Raw genomic sequence first — 22,582 nt, 5'->3', positions numbered from 1 at the left:
CGTCCTTTTAGTTTGTTCTGTCTTAAGCTGCTACGCTAGTATTTTGTGCTTTTTTTTCTCCTTGCTCATAATACTTCTGTTTTGTCTTCATTATGTTCCTCTCCACCTTATATGTTTGTAGTGTTTCATATTTTATTTTTTTGTCTGTTATTCTCTTCTTTTAGTTATATCTTCCTTTATTGCTAATTCTTTTTCTGTATTTGTTATTTCCCTTTCCAACTATTCTATTTCCCAATTGTAGTCCTTCTTCATCTTAGTTACATAACTTATTATCTGCCTTCTGATGAATGCTTTCATTGCACCCCATAGAATAAACTTATCTTTCACTGATTCCGTATTTATTTCAAAGTACATTTTAATTTGTCGCTCAATTAATTCTCTAAAATCCTGTCTTTTTAAAATCCTGTCTTTTAAGTAGCATGAAGTTTAATCTCCATCTATACATTCTCGGTGGGATGTCCTCCAGCTCTATTGCCAATAACAGGGGTGCGTGATCCGATGAGAATCTAGCTTTATATTCCATTTTCTTAACTCTTCCTTGAATATGGGCTGATAACAGGAATAGGTTTATCCTTGAGTATGTTTTATGTTTACCCGAATAATATGAATATTCCTTTTCCTTTGGGTGTTGTTTCCTCCATATATCCAAAAGTTGCATTTCCTACATCGATTTAATTATAAATTTGGTTACTTTGTTCTTTCTGTTAGTCGTTTTTCCAGTTTTATCCATGTTTGAGTCCAAATTAAGATTAAAATCCCCTCCTATTAGTATATTCCCCTGCGTATCTGCCATCTTCAAAAAGATATCTTGCATAAATTTTTGATCTTCTTCATTAGGTGCGTATACATTGAGTAAATTCCAAAATTCTGAATATATCTGACATTTTATCATTACATACCTCCCTGCTGGATCTATTATTTCCTTTTCTATTTTGATTGGTACATTTTTATTGATTAATATAGCTCCTCCTCTGGCTTTTGAATTATATGATGCTGCTGTTACATGCCCTATCCAATCTCTCTTTAATTTCTTGTATTCCACTTCAGTTGGATGTGTTTCTTGCACGAATGCTATATCAATTTTTTCTTTCTTCAGTAAATTTCTTTCTTTTGATTTGGTTATTTATTCCATTAATATTTAAAGTCATATAGTTCAACATGGCCATTTCATACTTTGTTTATCTTTCCTTTCCGTTTCCTCATCACCACTTTCCCTTCTTATCCTTTTCTGCTTTCTTTTTTTGAACACATTGTAAGACAACATTTCTAAACATAAAATATTTCCACTATTCGGGAGGATAAGATTGAGGTGTCTTTTCTTTTTATGTAGCAGCAGAGCTATGCTTATCAGATGTTTTCATTTCCAAGTCCATTATGCACACTAGAGACAAACGACTTAAGAAATTGGGCTGTGTTGCTTGCCCTCTTCTGGAAAACTAAGCCGGTGTACGTGAGCAAGGATGCAGTGGGGGATAAAAAGCAAAGTTTTATTGAACAGTGAAAAGTTACAATTGTTGAACTTGTGGTGCATTTACAATCTAACATTAGAGTTTATATAGTGTAGAAATGTGATGGGTTCACAGGGTTAGTTGCTCTGGTTTTGGAAGTAGGGCTTGACATTTTCTTTTTTTTAGCAATACAAGCAAAGTCCAAAAATCTGGACCTTTCGAGAATCCTGACTTCTCAAAAACTCTCAAACATTTTAAATTTAGCGGACTTTTGCGTGCGTGCTTATATCAGTGCCACAGAGGCAACAAACAACCATGCTTAATACAAGTAAATACATTTGTATACTGTATTTTTCTTTTACAATGTTTATTTTTGAACATAATTTCAAGAATTTGTTATGAATTTTAAAAACATTTTTGTGTTTGTTTTTCTTTAAAACTACTCTGATAAATCCAGACAAGTTTGACAAGTCCATATTTTAGGACTTGTACTTTATTCAGTTTTGTATTTTTTTCTCAGTTTATTTTTGAGTGTTTACCAATATTAAATAGTTTGGGTCATTTAAAAAAAATGCAGAAGCCAAGGAATGTATCAACTCTCAGTTTCCATGTAACGACAAGTAATTGGAATTGTTAACAATAAATGCCAAGTAATGTGATTAAAATACAGCCCAATGTTCAATCAACAAGCAAACAACCATAAATGTGGCAATTGTCAGTTATATAAATATGCATTTGAAAGCTACTTGCAGCATTCTGAAAGTAAGATGAAATTTAAACTCAAAATAGAGGGCATGGGTTGACCTCATTGAGTTTTATGGTTGAATATGTGAGCTTCCTCATCGACTGCTGCCCAGTAATACTAACATCGACCGGGATGAAAAGCTTTGAGTGGTTGATCATGGCCATAATTAAACATACCTAAGCAGAAGTCTGGACCCACTGCAATTGGCCCATCTTCACAATTGCTCGATGGCAGGTACAATATCACTGGCTCTCCACTCAGCTCTGGATCATCTCCAAAACAACAATTCATACATACGGCTGCTCTTCATTGACTGCAGCTTGGCCTTCAATACCATTATTTCTTCGGTGCTGGTCAAGAAGCTACAGACTCTAGGCCTCCGTACCCCCTCTGCAACTGGATCCTTGACTTTCTCATTGGAAGACCACAGTCAGTATGAATTGGAAACAACGTCTCCTCCTCACATCATCAACACACGTGTACCCAAAGGATGTGTGCTCTACTTGTTATACTCCCATGACTGTGTGGCCGGGCACAATTCCAATGCCATCTACAGTTTTGCTGATGACACCACAGTTTTTGGCAGAATCACAAACAGCACTGAGGATGTGTATGGGAGGGAGATAGATCAGCTCGCTAAATAATGTAATGACGTGCGTTCAACATCAGCAAAACCAAGGAGATGATTGTGGACTTCAGGAGGCAGTCAGGGGAACACAACCCAGTCCTCATCGAGGGCTCAGTAGTGGAGACGGTCAAGAACTTCAAATTTCTGGATGTCAACATCTCCGAGGATCTGTCCTGGAGCTTCCACATTGATGCAATCACAAAGAAGGCTCCCCAGTGGCTATACTTTGCGAGGTGTCTGAGGCAGTTCAGTATGTCACTGAAGTGTATTGTAAACTTCTACAGGTGTAGTGTGAAGAGCATTCTGGCTGGTACCAGACTTCACTCTGTCGAGGACATCTACGTGAGCCAGTGTCTTTAAAAGAAAAAGCAGCCTCTAACCTTAAAGACCCCCACCACCCAGGCCATGCCCTCTTCACTCTGCTACCATTGGGGGGAAAGGTACAAGACCCTAAAGGCGAGCACTCAGCGGCACAAGGACAGCTTCTTCCCTGCGGCCATCAGATTCCTGAATAATCAGTGAACCAAAGACACTGCCTTACTTTTTGAGCCCTCTTATTGTTATTTTTATTTTATTTTTATAGTGATGTCGTACAATGTTTTTAATATGTATGTGTGCATTATTGATGCTGCCACAAAACACCGAATTTCATGACTTTCTCATGACAATAATCCTTATTCTGATTCTGAAAAAAGTATCTCAACTGACTTTTCCAAATAGTCCTAGGGTATTTTCTGTGTTGTTAAAAATTGTAAGACTCAAACCTTGATTTTTGAGTGTATATTGTTAAGAGAAGCCATCCCAATAAAAGGATTATGCATGAAATTGAGAGGGTCTCATAAAAGGAAAGTGTATATAAAAGCCCGATTTTTATATTAAAAAAACCCTGAGATTTAAAATAGATGCTAAATTAGTCTCATAAGGGCTCAGAAAGGCATGTGAAAAAACTATTTACATCAATCTCCAATTGGTGAAGTCAGTGATTTATGGATTTCAGTGTCTAATCTGTTAAGGAATTGATTTGCTGAAATTATATGGTTGAATGTGTTGCTTTTTTCCATTATCATTCAAACTTTTGTATGTTGGGTCTTGAATTGATTGCCTAATGGTGGTGGGAGAGTGAGTATTTGTAAATGGTCCCTTGCAGAATTATATTGAATGGACTTTTCTACTGATTGCTTACTAAAGTTAGGAAAACTAAAATACTGAAAATCTCGGAATCTGAAACTGTATATTTCGTTGAAATTTTTGATCATTTTCTTAAGTATGAAATCAAACAATTTCCTTCTTCCATTATGAAAGTTGTATGAACACTGAAACATTAGTATTTCTAAGGAACAATATGTATGCCATATAAAATGTAGCAGATTTATAATCTGGGAAAATGGGTTCAAATCTTATCAAAATGACACTGTATATATTCAAGAGAAAAATGTCTGTATGTATTTTGGTCAGTATGGTTTATAGTTTGAAAAAAAAAATAAAAAAAAGGTTTATTCCTCCTTAGACAGAAAAAAACACACAAAATGCTGGAAAAGCACAGCAGGTCAAATAGTGTCCTTCATATAGCAAAGGTAAAGATACATAACTGATGTTTCAGGCTTGAGCTCTTCATCAAAGTATAATAATAAAGTCAGCTGACATCTGAACAAAAAAAGTTGTGGGGGGGGGGAAATGGAACAAAAGAGCTGTGGGGGGGGGATGGAACAAAAGAATGGGGGTATCTTTACCTTTGCTGTATAAAGGATATCGTTTGATCCACTGAGCTTCTCCAGCATTGTGTTTTTACTTCAAACACGGTGACTACAGAAATTGGTGTTTTTACTTCCTCCGTGACTTGATGGCCTCAGTGATTGGCTGACTTGTTTCTTTTCTGTAGTACTCTATAATAAGATTCTGCAGACTATCTTAAGTAATGAGTTTGATAACATTCACCATTAAGTTTGAAATTAACTATTGAAGCAGCCTATTATAAATCCATTTTTGTGCCATTCTAAAGATGCCGATTGAAAATAGACATAGAGGTCATCATTTGTGTTGAGATGATATTTGTTGGAAAGTGAATCAGCATTGATCTCTAACAAGAGAAAATATTCCATTCAAGAATGAAATAGACTATAGAATAGTACCACACAGGACAGGCCCTTTGGCCCATGATGTTGTGCCAGCCTACTTAAATCTGCTCCACGTCAATCAACCCTTCCCTCAGAAACCATAACCCTCCATTTTCTTACATTTATGTGCCAATTTGAGTTTTTTAAATGTCCCTATTTTATCATCCTCCACAACTAGCCCCAGCAATACATTCCAAGCACCCACCATTCTTTTTTTTTTCAAAACTCCTTATGACATCTCCTCTAAACTTTCCTCTATAGACTTTAAACCGATGTCCTCCAATATTGGCTATTGCTGCCATGTGGAAAAAGATGCTGCCTGTCCCCAATGTATACCCTTCATAATCTTGTACACATCTGTTAAATCGTCTCTCATCTTCTATCACTCCAAAGAGAATAGTCCTAGCTTGTCAACCTTTCTTCATAAGACATGTTCTCAAGTCCAAGCAGCATACTTCTTACCTTTACTACATAAAGCACACCGTTTGACCAGCTGAGTTTCTCCAGCATTTTGTGTTCTTACAGCATCTCAATAAACACCTTCTGTACCTTCTTTAACATAAGACAATGAAGGTTTTTCTTCCTGAACACTTTTGGGTGTATTGTATGAATTTTGGGCTGCTAATCAACTTAAAAGTTCCCTATTTTTTTTAAAATATAACCTATTTTTGCAATTTTCTGTCGTTTTTTAAGCCTGTCTCAAGAATACACAACCATGGAGTGCAACATCATTGAAAATTCATTTTCTGCATTCACACTTGGACTTGTTCCCTGCTGATCTTGGTGCAGTTGGTGACACATGGTGAAAAGTTTCACCAGGACATTATGACCATGGAAAAGCAGTATCGGGACAACAAATCAATCAATGATACTCGACTATTGTTGGTCACTGACTCAAAAGGTATCAGATGCTGAGTACAAATGAAAATTGGCAGCAAAACATTTTTAGGCCAGTTGAAAATGCAATATTTCAGCATAATTATGCAATTTAACATACTAAATTCAATAAAGGTTAATTTCCCGTTTCTCCAACTTCCTTCCTGATACAGCAAATCTGAAATTACCTTTGTGTTCAGCTTGAAATTGTCTGTCATAATCCCCCCCCTCCTTTTTTTTATCAGGAAGCAAACCTGGAAAAAAAAAATGTCTAGTGTAATTTGGCAATCAAACCTGAACACAATACTAAGTCGTCTAACCAAAGATGTATAAGTGCATTCAACTGAGCATTAAACATTACCATGCTTCCATCTCCTATATTTTCCGCTGGCAGCCAGTCCAGTTGGATTATTTAAATTCTGTATGGTCCAATGAAATTCCAGCAATCCTTTATGCAGTAATTTTCAGAATATACATATTGTAATCAAGAGCAGCATTCACTGTCCATGCCTAATTGTCCTTGAGAAGTTGGTAGTATGTTGTCTCCTTGAACCTCCACAGCTCCGGTGAAGGTGTTTCCATGGTGCTGTTGGAGTGAGTCACATAATTTATATCCTGCAATGATCAAGGGCGAGCAATGTGTTTTCAAGTGAGGTTGGTGGCGATAAATTCGCTGTCACAGGCAAATGAGTTGTAATTTATTGTATTGATTAGCATGGTTTAATGCAGAGGCATCTTGGAAAATAAAGTGGAATGATTCATACATCAAATTTGCAGTACATGTATTTGAAGATAACAAATTCGATAACTTTCACATAGAGATGGGGATACCTGCAAGGACAGGAATGTTTGGGAAGCTACTTTGAGCAAATTTGAAAGGACATAAAAGAAGTATACCGGGGTTGATGCATACCTTTCCATCTTTAATTTAAAAAAAAATCCAAGTTGAGGAGTTATGAGGAATGAGATGAAGTGAGTTCCACTCTTCTGGAGGAACTCAGCTGATCCAGTAAAAACACAAAAATGCTGGGACTCAGCCAGTTTTGCAGCATCCATATGGGGTAAATATATTTTACTGACTTTTCAGGCCTGATCCCTTCCTCAAGGTATGATTGACCTTAAAGGCTTCAGGTCCAAAAACACTGGTTCCTCCAGCATTACATTGCAATTCCTTGATGAAGGGGCTCAAGTCCAGAACAGTTACCTTGATGAAGGGGCTCAAGTCCAGAACAGTTACCTTGATGAAGGGGCTCAAGTCCAGAACAGTTACCTTGATGAAGGGGCTCAAGTCCAGAACAGTTACCTTGATGAAGGGGCTCAAGTCTGGAACAGTTACCTTGATGAAGGGGCTAAAGCCCGAAATGTTGTTTATGTATCTTTAGATTTTCTACATAAAGTGCACTGTTTAACCAGCTGAGTTTCTCCAGCATTGTGTTTTGACTACAATCATAACATTAGCAGACTTTGATGGATGCAAGTGTGAACCTGGTGTGACAGATTATGTTACATTTTATATATAGATATGTTATAAAGGAGTTAAATTGTGGCAGGTTTTTTAGTATAGGTCACGAATAAATACTTCACAGCACAGATCTCGTTTAAAATGCCAGAGCTCTGCTCAAACCAGATGATCCAGACTCTGAGGGCCTTTGCAAAAACTTTGAAGAATGCCTATCGAGACTTCACAAGTAGGTGTTAATTAGACATGCTGTGGAGTAATAGATTATTGTTTTGAAAAACAATAGATAAACGAAGATTGGGTCCGGTGCCGCAGTCTGTTTGAGGGCAGTTTGCTGTTCTAAGTGGGTCTTGTGGTTTCCTCTGAGTGTGTGTGAGTGAGAGAGAGAATTCAGTTCTACAGTTCAGCAGCAACAACTGGGACTGGAACAGGACAAGCTGGCAAGCTTGTGGGAAAACCCCATTTTGAAGATAGGTTGTGAGTTTTAGTTCAGCCTGTTCAAAGCTCTTGTGGCTGACTGTATAATGTTTCACTTGAAATAAGGAAAACAAAAAGGAACTCTGTGGTGACCTGGAAGAAAGGAGTTATCAACTGGAAATCCCTGATGGGGAAAGTTTCTTCGGCAAGACACTGAAGTGGTTGATCGGAAGGAATCTGTTGTGTGTGTCCAATGAGCAACCAATCTCCTAAACAAACAAGAACCTCACTGAGCGGTAGTCATTTACCTTTCAAGCACCAAAGCCTGGTGAAGATTCATAAATGTTAGATTCTGTGCATAGTATAAGAATTGCCTGATACAGGTGAACTTGGAGAAGTGAGATTGGACTGTGAATCAAAGAACTTTTTTGAACTTACACACACATTACATACATGTGTGCTTAGAATTAGAAGGGAGTTAGGTGATTAATAGTAATAAGTTAGAGTTTGATTCTTGTTTTCATGCTTAAATAAAATTAAAAGTAACCTTTGTTAAAGTAACCATGTGTTTTTGGTGAATTTCTATTGCTGCTTGGGTTTGGGGTCCTCTGGCCTGTAACACTGATAAAACAAAAAAAAAATGGTATATGCATTTATCACGTTACATTTTTTGTGTCAATATACTTGACTCCTTAAGTTGCAGATGTTAAACTTCCAATGGGAAAATGGAGTTATCATTCAGCTTTTGTAACAGTAAAGTATGTAGCCAGGGAGGGGGAAAAAATACGAGAGAGTTATTTGTTTATGATTCTGTGTATTACATACCAGAATGGTGTTAAATTTACCAGCAAGATTTGCTTTTAAATATTAGTTTGAATATGCAACATCACCTAGATCCTTTTTCCATTTAATCTGATAGTTGGTTCATATTTTTCCTCACATAGCAAGCTGACGGCATCTGATATTTCAGGTTCCTTCTCATCCAGGGCTAAGTTTGTTTAGCATGGAACTTAAAGGGAGTATATCGACAACACTGATCTATTGATGTCATTTGAATAAATTTGGTATGTGTTCATGACAAATTTAATATCTTCATTCTTTGAATGGGCAGCATTATTTAGTATTGAGTTAGTGCAATGCTACAACAGTACTAGCAACCCACATTCAAATCTGTCTCTATCTGTGAGGAGTTTGCATGTTCTCCCTGTGACTGAGTTTCCTCTGGGTGCTCCGAAAACATGTGGGATTAGTAGGTTTACTGGCCACGTGGGTGTATTTGGGACAGTGTGGGTAGTATCTATAAAATAAAATACATGATGAATCATTCCAATAAAAATTTTGCATTTTTGCCATTTACTTCCAGGATTCCACGTCAGTCAGACAACATTTGCCAAAGTGATGTACTTGCAGATAATTAAAAACTGAAATTTTTTAGTTTAATTTGGTATTCATTTTGAAATAATCTAACCCATCTTTGATCCTGTCTGTGTGGAGTTTGTATGTTCTCTTTAACCATGCATGTTTCTCTGAGTGCTTTGTTTCCTCTAACATCCCAAAGATGTGCTGGTTTACAAGTTAATTGGATACATTCTTGGTATTGCAGGGGTGAGTTAATACAGTAACATCCATGTTATCTGTAATTCCCTTAAGCAACCGGCAAAAAAATCCAGAAAATAAATAGGAAAGTTTAAAATTGGCACCCCCAGCGGTCAGTCAACCAATCACTCAACATGCAATGATTAGCAACAGGAAAATACACTTATCTAACATCTACCAATCTCAACCTTTCTTCTTTCCTCTCACATACCACTTGAAGTATTTCCAATGCCATAGGTGCTCGGTGATAAGTAAGGGATTGTTTAAAATGGTATGTGGGTGGAAAGAAAAAGTTTGAAAACCACTGTCTTAATCATACCTAATTGACTCATTATGCACACAGTTTCATAACTCCAAAGGAAATGGACCAATGACAATTTTTCTCAAGCAAAATATTTCAGTAATAATTGGGTCTAGAGCAGTGATTCTCAACCTTCCCTTCCCATTCACATACCACCTTAAGCAATCCCTTATTAATCAGAGTACCGATGGCCTAGGGATTACTTAAAGTGGTATGTGAGTGGAAAGAAAAAGGTTGAGAACCACTGGTTTCTAGATAATAGGGATTGATTATTGGGAAATGCATGTTGAGATGGTTCTGTGAGCCAACATAGGCTCAATAATCATTATGGTCTTCTCTGTGTTGCAAGTAAATTTGTACATCTGCATTAGAAAAATATTTCAAGTTATCTCACATGTTGGCAGAATATGCAATTTATTTGCATTTTTTTTCTGCCTTCTAACTACTGTGTAGCTGCTTAATTGAGGTCAAAAGAATTCCATGTCTCTAAATTTCAGCTGTAATTTTTTTTGCTTGCAGCTAATTTTATTTGATTTGTGGTCTGAAATACACGTTTCACTTGTCTTAAATAACAATTTATAATTTGTATATATGTAAAACAATTTTGCTGGAAACACTTTAACATTATGAATTCTACATATTCAGCATGCAAACTTTCTCAAGGAATGCGTGAATAAATCTTTCTTGATAGTCGTTGCATTTCTGTTCATTGACATTGGTTTGCTCGTCTTTTGCAATGAAATTGATGGTTTTTGTAGCAACTGCATTGGTGGTATTTTTCCTGTATCTTGAGAAGCCTCCTGAAAATAGTTTTGATTTCATATGCCTAGAGGTGGACAGTTGCCCATTAGGTAAAATACGTTTTGCCAAGTCTAAGGAGGGGGACAGAGGGGAGGGAAGGCAGGGGGAAGGGGGAACGTGTGAAGGAGCTGTGTGTGAAATTTGGAATTCGAAATTGTAAGTATCTGTTCTGTAGCCATCTCTCCATCATCTTTTCCTCTAAGTGTTAACTTTCAATCATGATCTTATGACCGTATGTAGTTACTTTTATTATTGCTTACAGTACAGGTACACGATGCTTTATCTGGACATCTAAAATCCAGAAAGCTCCAAAATCCGGCAAGTGGGGACCAGCAGTTGGAGGAAGGGGGAGACTGATGGGCGGCCGAGGGACTGCGGTTGGGGGAGACGGCTGGGCGGCTGAGGGACCAGCGGTCGGAGGAGGCAGCCAAAGGTCCACGGTCGGGGGAGACTGACGGACAACCGAGGGACTGACGTCTGGGGGAGACTGCCGGGCGGTTGGGGGAGGCGGCCGGGGGACGGGGGAGGCGGCCGGGGGACGGGGGAGGCGGCCGGGGGTCGGGGGAGGCGGCCGGGGGTCGGGGGAGGCGGCCGGGGGTCGGGGGAGGCGGCCGGGGGTCGGGGGAGGCGGCCGGGGGTCGGGGGAGGCGGCCGGGGGTCGGGGGAGGCGGCCGGGGGTCGGGGGTGGCGGCCGGGGGTCGGGGGAGGCGGCCGGGGGTCGGGGGAGGCGGCCGGGGGTCGGGGGAGGCGGCCGGGGGTCGGGGGAGGCGGTCGGGGGAGGCGGCCGGGAGTCGGGGGAGGCGGCCGGGGGTCGGCCGGGGGTCTCGGGGGGGGCGGCCGGGGGTCGGGGGAGGCGGCCGGGGGTCGGGGGAGGCGGTCGGGGGTCAGGGGAGGCGGGCCGGGCGACTGGAAGAGGGTGGGGGTGGATACTGCAGCACAATTCAGGTGGGCTTTCCGAAATCTGGAAAATTCCGAAATTCGGAACACACTGTCTGCCAAGGGTTCCGGATAAAGGATCGTGTACCTGTACTATTAATACCAGTATTATTATTATGTTCTGCATTCTTATGTTTCAGATGTTTTAGCATATTGGGAAGTGTGTTATATGCATTTGACTAACTGATGCTAAATAAGAACTGTATGTACTTGTTCAGACTTAAATACGAATTTGGGTTAAAGACAATCCGAGGCAACGGAACTCCTATTTAATGCGGGGACTACCTGTACTTCAACTTCAAATACTCTTTCCATCAGTCAACCAAAGCTGTGTGGGTGCATTAGACGCAGTGATGAATCTCCAAATTATTTCAAGCTCTATGGGTTAATTATAGGTAGTCTGTGGTCTTTAAAGGAATAGGTTAGATGGTCTGTAGATGAAAATAAAAGCAGGAAACCACTGGTCTGGTCACCATACCTTTTCTGGCACTTTTCCAAATGTCTTCATACTAATTCCATTTGTTGGTACTTCAGTTTTTTTTTAATGATTTATCTGCTGGTTTTTAAAAAAAAATATGTTCAGTTTCGTGGGCACTGACATCATGGGCTAAACTTCAGTTTCTTGTGCTGTGCTATATTTTGTGTTCTAAAAAGTACTGATTAATCTGACGGAGGACCTTTTCCATTGACTTAATTTTGTTTATGCAGATGTATTTGATTACTTTTAAATGTGTTTTTAGGTATTAGTTTTGTCACTCTATTTTTAAGTATTTGTTATTTTTTGGGTGTTTATGCAGGTTTGTGATTATCAAAGATATTCATTATTGTTTAACTTGGATGATAGCTTTGATAGTGAGCATTGGGACTTGGTCGTAACAGCTGCCTGTGAAAGCTTGGCCCTTGTTCCGAGAGAAGATCATCTTTGCTCTCAACTGCATTGGGTGACACTGATGTCTCCGTTGCCATCTCTGCACTGACTACCTTCCCTAGACAATGTGGAAGAGACAACTTGGCTCAATGGCAGGCAGCTAAATCTGGCCCATTATTGTGGGTGTATAGTAAAATTATTTTCCTTTATGCCACTGAAATTGGATTACTGAAGGCTATGTCCATAAAGACCAGTACTCCACAAGTTGAATATCACTGCTGACTACACATCAAAATAATTTATTTGAGTGACAAGCTTTGGGAATCCTGACATAGTGATTTAATAATACTGTATTAATATCATGATTTTATACCAACACTGATAATCTGCAAGTAATAATCTTGAAAGACTATCACTCCTGTAATTTAGGATGATCATATAGTTCGATTTAAAATATAATCCTTGCTATTTTAATCCTTTTTAACAATTAAGCAATATTTTTGTTCCTAAAAAATGAAAAATCTTTGAAGCTGTTCAACTCAAATTATAGCACAATTCTAACAGCATAATTCATGCATCAAGTATGTAGCTGCGAGCTCTCATAAACCTTATTAAAATGAAGCTCAAGGTATGTTGAAGATTTAAATGATCCAGTTGTTCTCAGCTCTGAATTACTGGGTCAATGACGTCCATTTGCATTCAGCGAAAGAAAATCACGAGATGCAGTGCATCTTTTCCAGATTTGTGCACGTGCCATCTTATTCATATGATGTAATATGTTACAGTTCTGCAGAGGTCACCAAACATCATTTGCTGCATCATTAAAAAGGCTGTAACTATCAAATTACTTGTTTCCAAAATGCAAATTTAATGAACTCATTCAATACTCCCACCACTCTCTGTGTGACAAAATTCCCCATTTTTGTTCTCTGTTAACTGAGGTGCTCTTGGCTGTTTGATGCTTACCTGCACCAGCACAATAGCAGCACTAATTATAACATTAAGATCAGACAAATCCAAGCCATGGCCTGTCATTGCTCTTTCCCATGGGCAGATTCCTAGAATTTTCTATCCAATTGCAGGCAATCTAATTTCAGGAATGTCATCAGTACAAAGGCTGTAGTAATTCAAGAGGGACCATTGCAATCTCATGGCAATTGCCAATGACAAAATCTTGCACAGCTTTCACAACAATTGCTCACTAGGGCAAGCAGATGAAATCTTTCTTAATAGTAATAAATATGGAAGTTGGGAGAAATGGCCAGCAGCTTGCTCATAAACATGGGCTGGAGTTTGTGAATGTTGCAGAGAGATCGCTGAATCTTTTCTATGATAAAATATGGTTAAATCTTTCACTTGATAAGTGTAGGAGAGTGAATTCATTGTGAGAAGTGAAAGTATGAGCCAGCGATTGCATGGTAGAATCAAGTGATAAAATATTGCTTCGTATGGATGCATTTTGGGTTGAGGGGTGGAATACTTGCTAATATAGAACAATAAGGGTGTTTGTCATGGAATTGTCAGTGGAATGATGAGTGAATGTGTTGGTGAGAACAAGTTCGAAGGGTTCAACAAAAAATCCTGAACATGGTTTATTAACAAATAATATCCTTTATTTCCACGTGTGGGAATTCACAACAGGGACACACACACACACACACACACACACACATACACACACACACACACACACACACACACACACAAGAGAGAGCATTGCTCTCTGTGGTGTGCTTTATACTGCAGCCAGCTTAAGGGGAGGGGCATTTGGATGTGCCCACGTGACCCAAGAGAACCAATTGTAAGGCAGCCTTACTTGTGAGTGAATCTATCCCTTGATTGGCAGGTGAGGTGACTTCCAACCTGTTTCCTGCTGGAGAGGCCAGGTGACCTTCTAGACAACAGTGAGGGCAAGGACATCATGGTAATGTGTGGAGGTCTGCTCAATAAGTCTGTTTTGGTTTTGATGGCAAATGGTGCAGGTAGCAATTGGATATAAGACCAAACTGAGACCTGGTAGTACTTGATGAATGAATTCCTGTTTCTTGGACAATTTGTTGATTCTTAGTGATATGATTGTATACCTGATGTGATGTTAATTTAGAAGACACCTTTAACAGTCTCTACATTGTAACACATTCCATTTGTAGACTTTATACAATGCATTCATTGTTTTTTGAAATAATCGAGTGAATGCTGCAGAAGCACGTTAGCTGGTGAGCATCATTTCAACCCTATCTGTTTGTTTTATGCAGTAGTGTTTCATCAAAATGAGATATGTTGGACTGCCAAAACAATGGGAGCTCCAGCATCCTGTAATCAATCATCATCCATACATCTTCTTTGAAGGTATCTCAGTTTGCACAATAATCACATAGTTATCTCAGTTGCAAAGGGGAATTGATTGATCCATCACATGTTTGTGGAATAGCTATTTGTAGTTGAGCTGTAGTAAGTAAAAACTGGAGAATTCCCTTTGAAATGAAATTCAGCGTAGACATTGATGGAGGATTTAAATGTTCTTTTTATCTAATATAATAAACCAAGAAAAATCAAAAATCAATATTTTCGGTTACTATAAATAAATGACTACTTTTCCACAGAGGCCGTTAGGTGATTTATGTCTACTTGATTGTATGAGGTAGCCGATGACTCCTGTGAACCAAATAAATATTTAGGTAAGGTGTTTATACTTAATAACTGAAAAAATTATTTGGCTGCTAGATTTATGGATTCCTCTGTGTAATGTTATTATGCTTGGTGTTAAATTTTTAAGATGGAGTGCCAGAATAACAGCTGATTCAAGTCAGATTGCAATATTTTCCAAATTATATCCAACCAAGCAAAAAATGTCACTGCTCACTTAGCATTGCTCATTCCATTTATTTTCACAAAAGAACTGAATGATAAGTTGTGCACATATAGTCTCCTTCACATGTTCATTGGGAAGAAGGCAACTTTGCTTAGATTATTGATGTTATTTCTGCCTTCAAAATAAAAATACTGCAGAAACGAAAAAACTGAAATAAAAACAAATCAGCAGGCCAGGAAGCGTCAACATTGCAGCAGAAATGGAATAACTTTTTTTTCATTGACTATTTTTTGTCAGATGTTTCTGATGTTCTCATATACTGTATATAGCATTTTATTTCCAGTTTATAGCATCTGCATTTTTTTAAATTTTGCTTTTATGGTTGCACATTGATCTTTCATTGAGAACATTAGATGTTTTATGAAGAACATTAAAACATTCAATGGTGGATTTATTCTGAGTAGTGTCGGGGATTATAGCACTAGTGAAACATTTTTATGTTACTGGAAACATACCAATTTTTACACTGTCGCAAAATAACTTTTAGTGAGTGTTACACTAATCTGAGTTGGTAGTTTCTTTAGATTATTACTTTACTGAAAACAGAGATTAAATATGGAAGATATTTTTTTATATATTTTTATCATTGCAGAGGAAGATGTAGAAAATTTTGATGTAACAAATCTGTCTGAAGCTGTGCAACGGAACATTGAAGCTGATAGTTTCTGGTGTATGAGCAAGCTATTGGATGGAATACAGGTAAATTGTTATCCATCATGATAAGAGAATTGATCTCTAACTTTAATCAGTTGCCACTCTACCAACAATTCCCATGACTGATCCTTGAAAATTCTTCATTTTGCAGAGCAGCTGTCTAAGGATAAATCTATATCTGATGTGGAATTTTTTTTTTAAAGGTCGCTTGCTTTGAGTTCAGGGCTGGTTTGTTCTGGTGAGGATGAAAGATAAGAATGGGAACATTTTGGATGACAAAATCTTGATCATCTTGTCAAAAAGGAAGTGTGTTTAAAGTTTAGGACATTGAAATTAGATAAGGTCAGTGAGGAATATAAAGAAAGCAAGTAAGATCTTAAACAAGAAATTAGGAGATCCAAAAGTGACCAATAAATGTCCTTAGCAATTTGTACATATTTTTAGAGCAAGAGGACTGCATGGAAAGCCTAGATCCATTCATGGACAAATGAGGGGATTTTGGGTTTTTTTTTTGCATAGAATCAGAGGAATTGTGTGATGTTCTCACTGCGTACTTTGATGTTCAGCAAGGAAAGGACATGGTCGATGGTAAGAACAGTGAGAGGAAAGTTGAAGTTCATTTGCATGATGGTATTAAGAAGGAAGTGGTGTTGAGTGTCTTGAAAATGTTAAGATGGATAAGTCTTCAAGGCCTGGTAGTATCTAAGCCAGTATATGGAGGAAGCAAGGAAAGTGATTATTGAAGCCTTGATAGAGATCTTTGAAACCTCTTCAGCCCAAGGTAAGGTGCCAGGAGAAAGCCAATGTTATTTCTTTGAAGAAGAATGCATTTAGAGAGTGACACAAATGGACAGGGAATGAAGAGTTATGGACCACATGCAGGCAAATGGGATGAGTTTGGATTGGTCTCATGGTCGGTGTAGACAAGGGCCAAAGTGCCTCATCCTGTTCTGTCTTATTCTGGGGTGGGGGAGGGTAGATCTTGTCCAATATTGGAAAATCTTCAAAAATATTACCATTTGCATATCAGTTTTGTTTTAATTTTTCTTTTAAAAAATCTGAAAGTAGAAAAGTGAGAAAAATAGGCCTTTTGGACTTTGTGCCTGTGACAAACATGATATCCAAATCAAACTCCACTGCTTGCAGTTGATAGACATTCCTCCACCCTTACATAGTCATGTGTTTACCTGGAATCTTCCTAAACATGACTGTAGTGTCTCCTCATCAGCTTCCACCACGAGAAGCCAGTTCCCAAGCACTGAACACACTGTGTGTATGGAAAAAAAAAGTGCCCCTCATATCTGGCATAAACTTGTTCATCCTCACATTAACTGCATTTCCTCCAATGTGATGCTTTTACCATGAAGATCAGATTCGGACAGTCTCTCATCAATACTTTTCATAGTTTTATTCACCTCGATCAGGACATGCTTTATCCTTCTCTACTCCAGAGAAAATCATCCATGTTTGTTTAACCACACCCCAGGAGTCATACCCTCTAAATCAGGCAACATCCTTGTAAACCTCTTCTGTACCAAAACTTCTACATTCTTACTGTAACCAGAATTCCACACAATATTCCAAATGTGGCGTGACCAAAGTTATACAGCTGCACCATGACTTCCTTACTTTGTAGTCAATGCCCCACCCAATAAAGTATTTGATAAGCCTTCTTTGCCACCCTAACCACTTCCAAAGAGCGATTGACCTGGATTCCTAGATCCTTCAACACATCAGTGCTTTTAAGTCCTCCCATTAACTGTATACGTTTCTCTTGCATTTGACCTCCAGATGTTCGACACCTCACAGATTAAACACTTTCAGCCATTTCTCTGCCCATTTCTGTAACTGATCTAAACACTTTTATATTCTTTGATAGCTCTTCGTAGAGTTCATTACTCCGCCAATCTTAGTGTAATCAAACTTGCATACCCACTTACCTACATTTTTCATCCAGGTCATTGATATTCTGTACATCACAAATAACTGGTCCCAACTCTGATCCCTGTGGAACACCACTTTCATCGGGCTGCCTTTCATTAATTATAGCTCAGCTTTCAACACAATGATCCCCTCAGTACTGGTCAGCAAGCTTCAAAACATGGCCCTCTATACCTCCCTCTGCCAGTGGATCCTTGACTTCCTCAGTGGAATACCACAATCAGTGTGGATTGGTAATAGAATCTTCTCCTCTCTGACAATCAATACAGGCACACCTTAAGGATTCACGACCAACCCACTGGCTCTACTCCCTCTATTCCTATGATTATGTGACTTCTTTCTTTGGCTTGGCTTCGCGGACGAAGATTTATGGAGGGGGTAAAAAGTCCACGTCAGCTGCAGGCTCGTTTGTGGCTGACCAGTCCGATGCGGGACAGGCAGACACGATTGCAGCGGTTGCAAGGGAAAATTGGTTGGTTGGGGTTGGGTGTTGGGTTTTTCCTCCTTTGCCTTTTGTCAGTGAGGTGGGCTCTGCGGTCTTCTTCAAAGGAGGCTGCTGCCCGCCAAACTGTGAGGCGCCAAGATGCACGGTTTGAGGCGTTATCAGCCCACTGGCGGTGGTCAATGTGGCAGGCACCAAGAGATTTCTTTAGGCAGTCCTTGTACCTTTTCTTTGGTGCACCTCTGTCACGGTGGCCAGTGGAGAGCTCGCCATATAATACGATCTTGGGAAGGCGATGGTCCTCCATTCTGGAGACGTGACCCATCCAGCGCAGCTGGATCTTCAGCAGCGTGGACTCGATGCTGTCGACCTCTGCCATCTCGAGTACCTCGACGTTAGGGGTGTGAGCGCTCCAATGGATGTTGAGGATGGAGCGGAGACAACGCTGGTGGAAGCGTTCTAGGAGCCGTAGGTGGTGCCGGTAGAGGACCCATGATTCGGAGCCGAACAGGAGTGTGGGTATGACAACGGCTCTGTATACGCTTATCTTTGTGAGGTTTTTCAGTTGGTTGTTTTTCCAGACTCTTTTGTGTAGTCTTCCAAAGGCGCTATTTGCCTTGGCGAGTCTGTTGTCTATCTCATTGTCGATCCTTGCATCTGATGAAATGGTGCAGCCGAGATAGGTAAACTGGTTGACCGTTTTGAGTTTTGTGTGCCCGATGGAGATGTGGGGGGGCTGGTAGTCATGGTGGGGAGCTGGCTGATGGAGGACCTCAGTTTTCTTCAGGCTGACTTCCAGGCCAAACATTTTGGCAGTTTCCGCAAAGCAGGACGTCAAGCGCTGAAGAGCTGGCTCTGAATGGGCAACTAAAGCGGCATCATCTGCAAAGAGTAGTTCACGGACAAGTTTCTCTTGTGTCTTGGTGTGAGCTTGCAGGCGCCTCAGATTGAAGAGACTGCCATCCGTGCGGTACCGGATGTAAACAGCGTCTTCATTGTTGGGGTCTTTCATGGCTTGGTTCAGCATCATGCTGAAGAAGATTGAAAAGAGGGTTGGTGCGAGAACACAGCCTTGCTTCACGCCATTGTTAATGGAGAAGGGTTCAGAGAGCTCATTGCTGTATCTGACCCGACCTTGTTGGTTTTCGTGCAGTTGGATAATCATGTTGTGACTAGGCACAATTCAAATGCCATCTAGAAATTTGCTGATGACACCCTGGTTATTGGCAGAATCATAAATGCCAATGAGGAATCATACAGGAGGGAGTTAGGTCAGCTGGTTGAGTGGTGTCACAACCACATTCTTGAACTCACCATCAGCATAACTAACAAATTGATTGTGGACTTCAGGGAGGAGAAACCAGGAGAACACAAACCAGTCCTCATCAAGGAGTCAGCAGTGGAGTGGGTAAGAAACTTCAAATTCCTGGGTGTCAATACCTTTGAAGACCTGCTCAGTCATCATGGTGGTATATTTCATTAGGAGTTTGAGGAGATTTAGTATGTCACCAAAAACTCTTACAAATTTCTATATGTACCGTGGAGAGCATTTTGACTGCGATATGGATGTGCCAATACACAGGACACAAACAGGCTACAGAAAGTTGTAGACCCAGCCAGTGCTATCATGAGCATTGGTCCGTACTCCATTAAGGACACCTTGAAGATGCTGTTCCTCAAGAAAGCAGTTTCGATCATCAAGGACCCTCACTACCCCGGCCATGCCAAAGGTACAGGACCCTGAAAGCACGCACTCAGTTTTACAAAAATGCTCCTTCCCTTTTGCCATTAGATTTCTGGATGGACAATGAACATATGGACACTACGTCACTTTTTCTCTTTTTTTTTTGCACTAGTTATTTTATTAATCTTGTATTTATGGAATTAGAATTGAAAATAGGTTTGCACCTTGTTCTGCACAATCCTGCTGCTGCAAAACAACAAATTTTGTGACAAATGTTCATGAAAATTAATCTGCTTCTGGTTGTGGTCCTCCCGGCCAGAATAACACCCCTCCACTACCCCTCTGCCTCCTATGGTCCAGCCAATTCTGTATCCAAGCTTCAATGATTCATGGATCCCATGCACCAGTACCTTCTGGATCAACCTGCCATGGGGAATCTCGTCAAATACTGACTAAAATCGAGGTGGATAGCATTCACTGTTGTACACTCATTCAACACTTGTTTTTCTTTTCCTTGATTGGGCAGTTGAGTTCAACAGTTAGATAGATAGGCTTTTTTTCACTGAGGGTGGGTGAGATACAAACCAGAGGTCATGAGTTAAGAGTTAAGCAGAAAAGTTTAGGGGGAACATGAGTGGGGGGGCGGGGGGGGGGGGTGTTCTTCAGAGAGTGCTGGGGTGTGATACAACTTTCCAACTGAAGTGGTGAATGCCAGCTCGATTTTAACATTTAAGAAGAATTTGTACAGGTACGTGGATGGGAGAGATATGGAGGGATATGAACTGGGTGCAGGTCATAACATAACATAACAATTACAGCACGGAAACAGGCCATTAGGCCCTTCTAGTCCACACCGTACCAAACACTCCTCTGTAGTCCCACCTACTTGCACAATGACCATAACCCTCCACCTTCTTCTCATCCATATACCTGTCCAGCTTTTTCTTAAATAATAAAATTGACTCTGCCGCCACTATTTCTCCCGGAAGCTCAGTGGGTGAAGGCAAAAAAAAAATGGTCTGCCACAGACTGGAAGGGCTGAAGGGGCCTGTTTCTGTGCTGTAATGTCTTATGGTTCTAAAAACTGAATCGAATTGGTAAGGCAATGTCTTCCCCTCAGAAAGCCATATTGACCTTCCTAACCTCATTATCACTTTCCAAATGTGTATAATAATGACACGTAATACAATATGGAATTCTTCCTTGCTGAAGCCAAACTTGTAAAGAAACACAATAATCTTAAGCTAATTGAATTAAATTAAAATAGACAATACATACAAAGAAATAGTAACAATATCATCTCAACAATAATGTGTTCAGATATTTAGTTATATTTGAATTTGGAATTTATTAAAACAAGATGCTAAATAGAAATGGCAGTTTTAGACAAGTTCCACTCAAGGCTGTTAATTTGTTTTATTTATTGCAGCATTTTGAACAATTATTAAGTGCATTGTTACTGCAGGTAATAGAAGCAACAATTTATGGTTAATATGGACTCATAACTGTTCTTCCCCCATAGCTTTTACGTAATTTGTTATGATAATTAATTCCCTGAATTATTCAAGTAAAGGTTACAGAACTTGCTGAAAATATCACCGTTGCCATGGTGTGGTCAAAAAGGAAAACCATCTGTCTTTTGGTTCATCCATCTGTCTTTAGGCTTGACTTATAAAATCAATGACTGATTGAAAGAATATATTTTCTTAAAATTACTTCTTTCCGTATTTGACTATTTAGTTGGAGTTATTAAAATTAAGTAATGATTGATCAGGACATTTCAAAGTCTGTGATATTTCAGACATTGATAAGCCCCATAAATAACATGCTTAGAACTATAGAACACCACAGCACAGAAATGGGCTCTTTGGCCCCTCGATCTGTGCCAAACTATTATTCGGCTTAGTCTAATTAACCTGCACCCAGACCATAGCCCTCCATTCCCCTGCCATCTATGTGCCAATCCAAATTTTTCTTAAATGTCAAGATTGTGCCCACATTCACCACTTCAGCTGGCAGCTCGTTCCACACTCCCACCACTCTTTGTGTGAAGACGTTGCCCCTACTGTTACCTTTAAACCAGTTTCCTTCCCTGAAGGACATTAGACGAACAATAGTCCAGAGTGGCATACACTGTTTCAATGCAACAAATTTCAATGCATCATCATATTCTCCATTTTCTTCCCTTTTGACAATTGAATCTCGATCTTGGTTGATGACTTTAAGCAAATCACTTTTTTTTTCTCTTGAAGGACAATTACACATTTGCACAACCTGGAATTCAGAAGAAAGTAAAAGCACTTGAAGAACTTGTCAGTAGAATTGATGGTGAGTCTGCAAGATATCATTAAAGTTGGGATTCCTGACTCGCATGGTAGCTATTTTACTTCATTTACTACTCTATCATTGCTACCAGAGGGTTTTTGCTTGCCTGTGGAAATATATTTTATTCATGCTGGACACATTGTAAAATTTGGCTTGTGTATTTTTTTTAATGCATTTCATTGGTCTGTTGACTGTTTCATCTGATTTTAATTTAAAACACAAAATTTTATTCCAATTTATTTTTCTATCATAGAACCTGAAATACAGTAAACAAATTGATTAACAAGAAATTAATTGGGATTTGGATTGATACTCAGAATTCTATTTTTCACAGGATATTTTCAATCTTTAAAATTCTGTGGACTTTCTCAGCATGGTTACCGTAGTGGTTAACGCAACACTTTTATGGCACCAGCAACTGGGATCGGATCTAGGTTTGAATCCCACGCTGTCTGTAAGGAGTTTGTATGTTCTA

At 39.4% G+C, this 22,582-nt stretch overlaps 1 protein-coding gene across 14 annotated transcripts in view; it reads left to right on the top strand.

The window, feature by feature from the left end:
- LOC138765077 (TBC1 domain family member 22B-like) overlaps nucleotides 1–22,582 on the top strand; it is a 209,502-nt gene that overhangs the window by 118,783 nt on the left and 68,137 nt on the right. For all 14 annotated transcript variants that reach the window (XM_069941761.1, XM_069941759.1, XM_069941765.1 and 11 more), the window contains 2 exons: nucleotides 15,654–15,760; nucleotides 22,035–22,110. In XM_069941761.1, coding sequence (XP_069797862.1) covers nucleotides 15,654–15,760; nucleotides 22,035–22,110 — 183 coding nt within the window. The remainder of the gene's footprint in view (nucleotides 1–15,653; nucleotides 15,761–22,034; nucleotides 22,111–22,582) is intronic.

Source organism: Narcine bancroftii, chromosome 5, assembly GCF_036971445.1.
Source record: "Narcine bancroftii isolate sNarBan1 chromosome 5, sNarBan1.hap1, whole genome shotgun sequence".
Classification (NCBI taxonomy): Eukaryota; Metazoa; Chordata; class Chondrichthyes; order Torpediniformes; family Narcinidae; genus Narcine; species Narcine bancroftii.
Note: the sequence above shows the minus strand (reverse complement) of the source record. Positions and strands in the feature narration are given on the sequence as shown.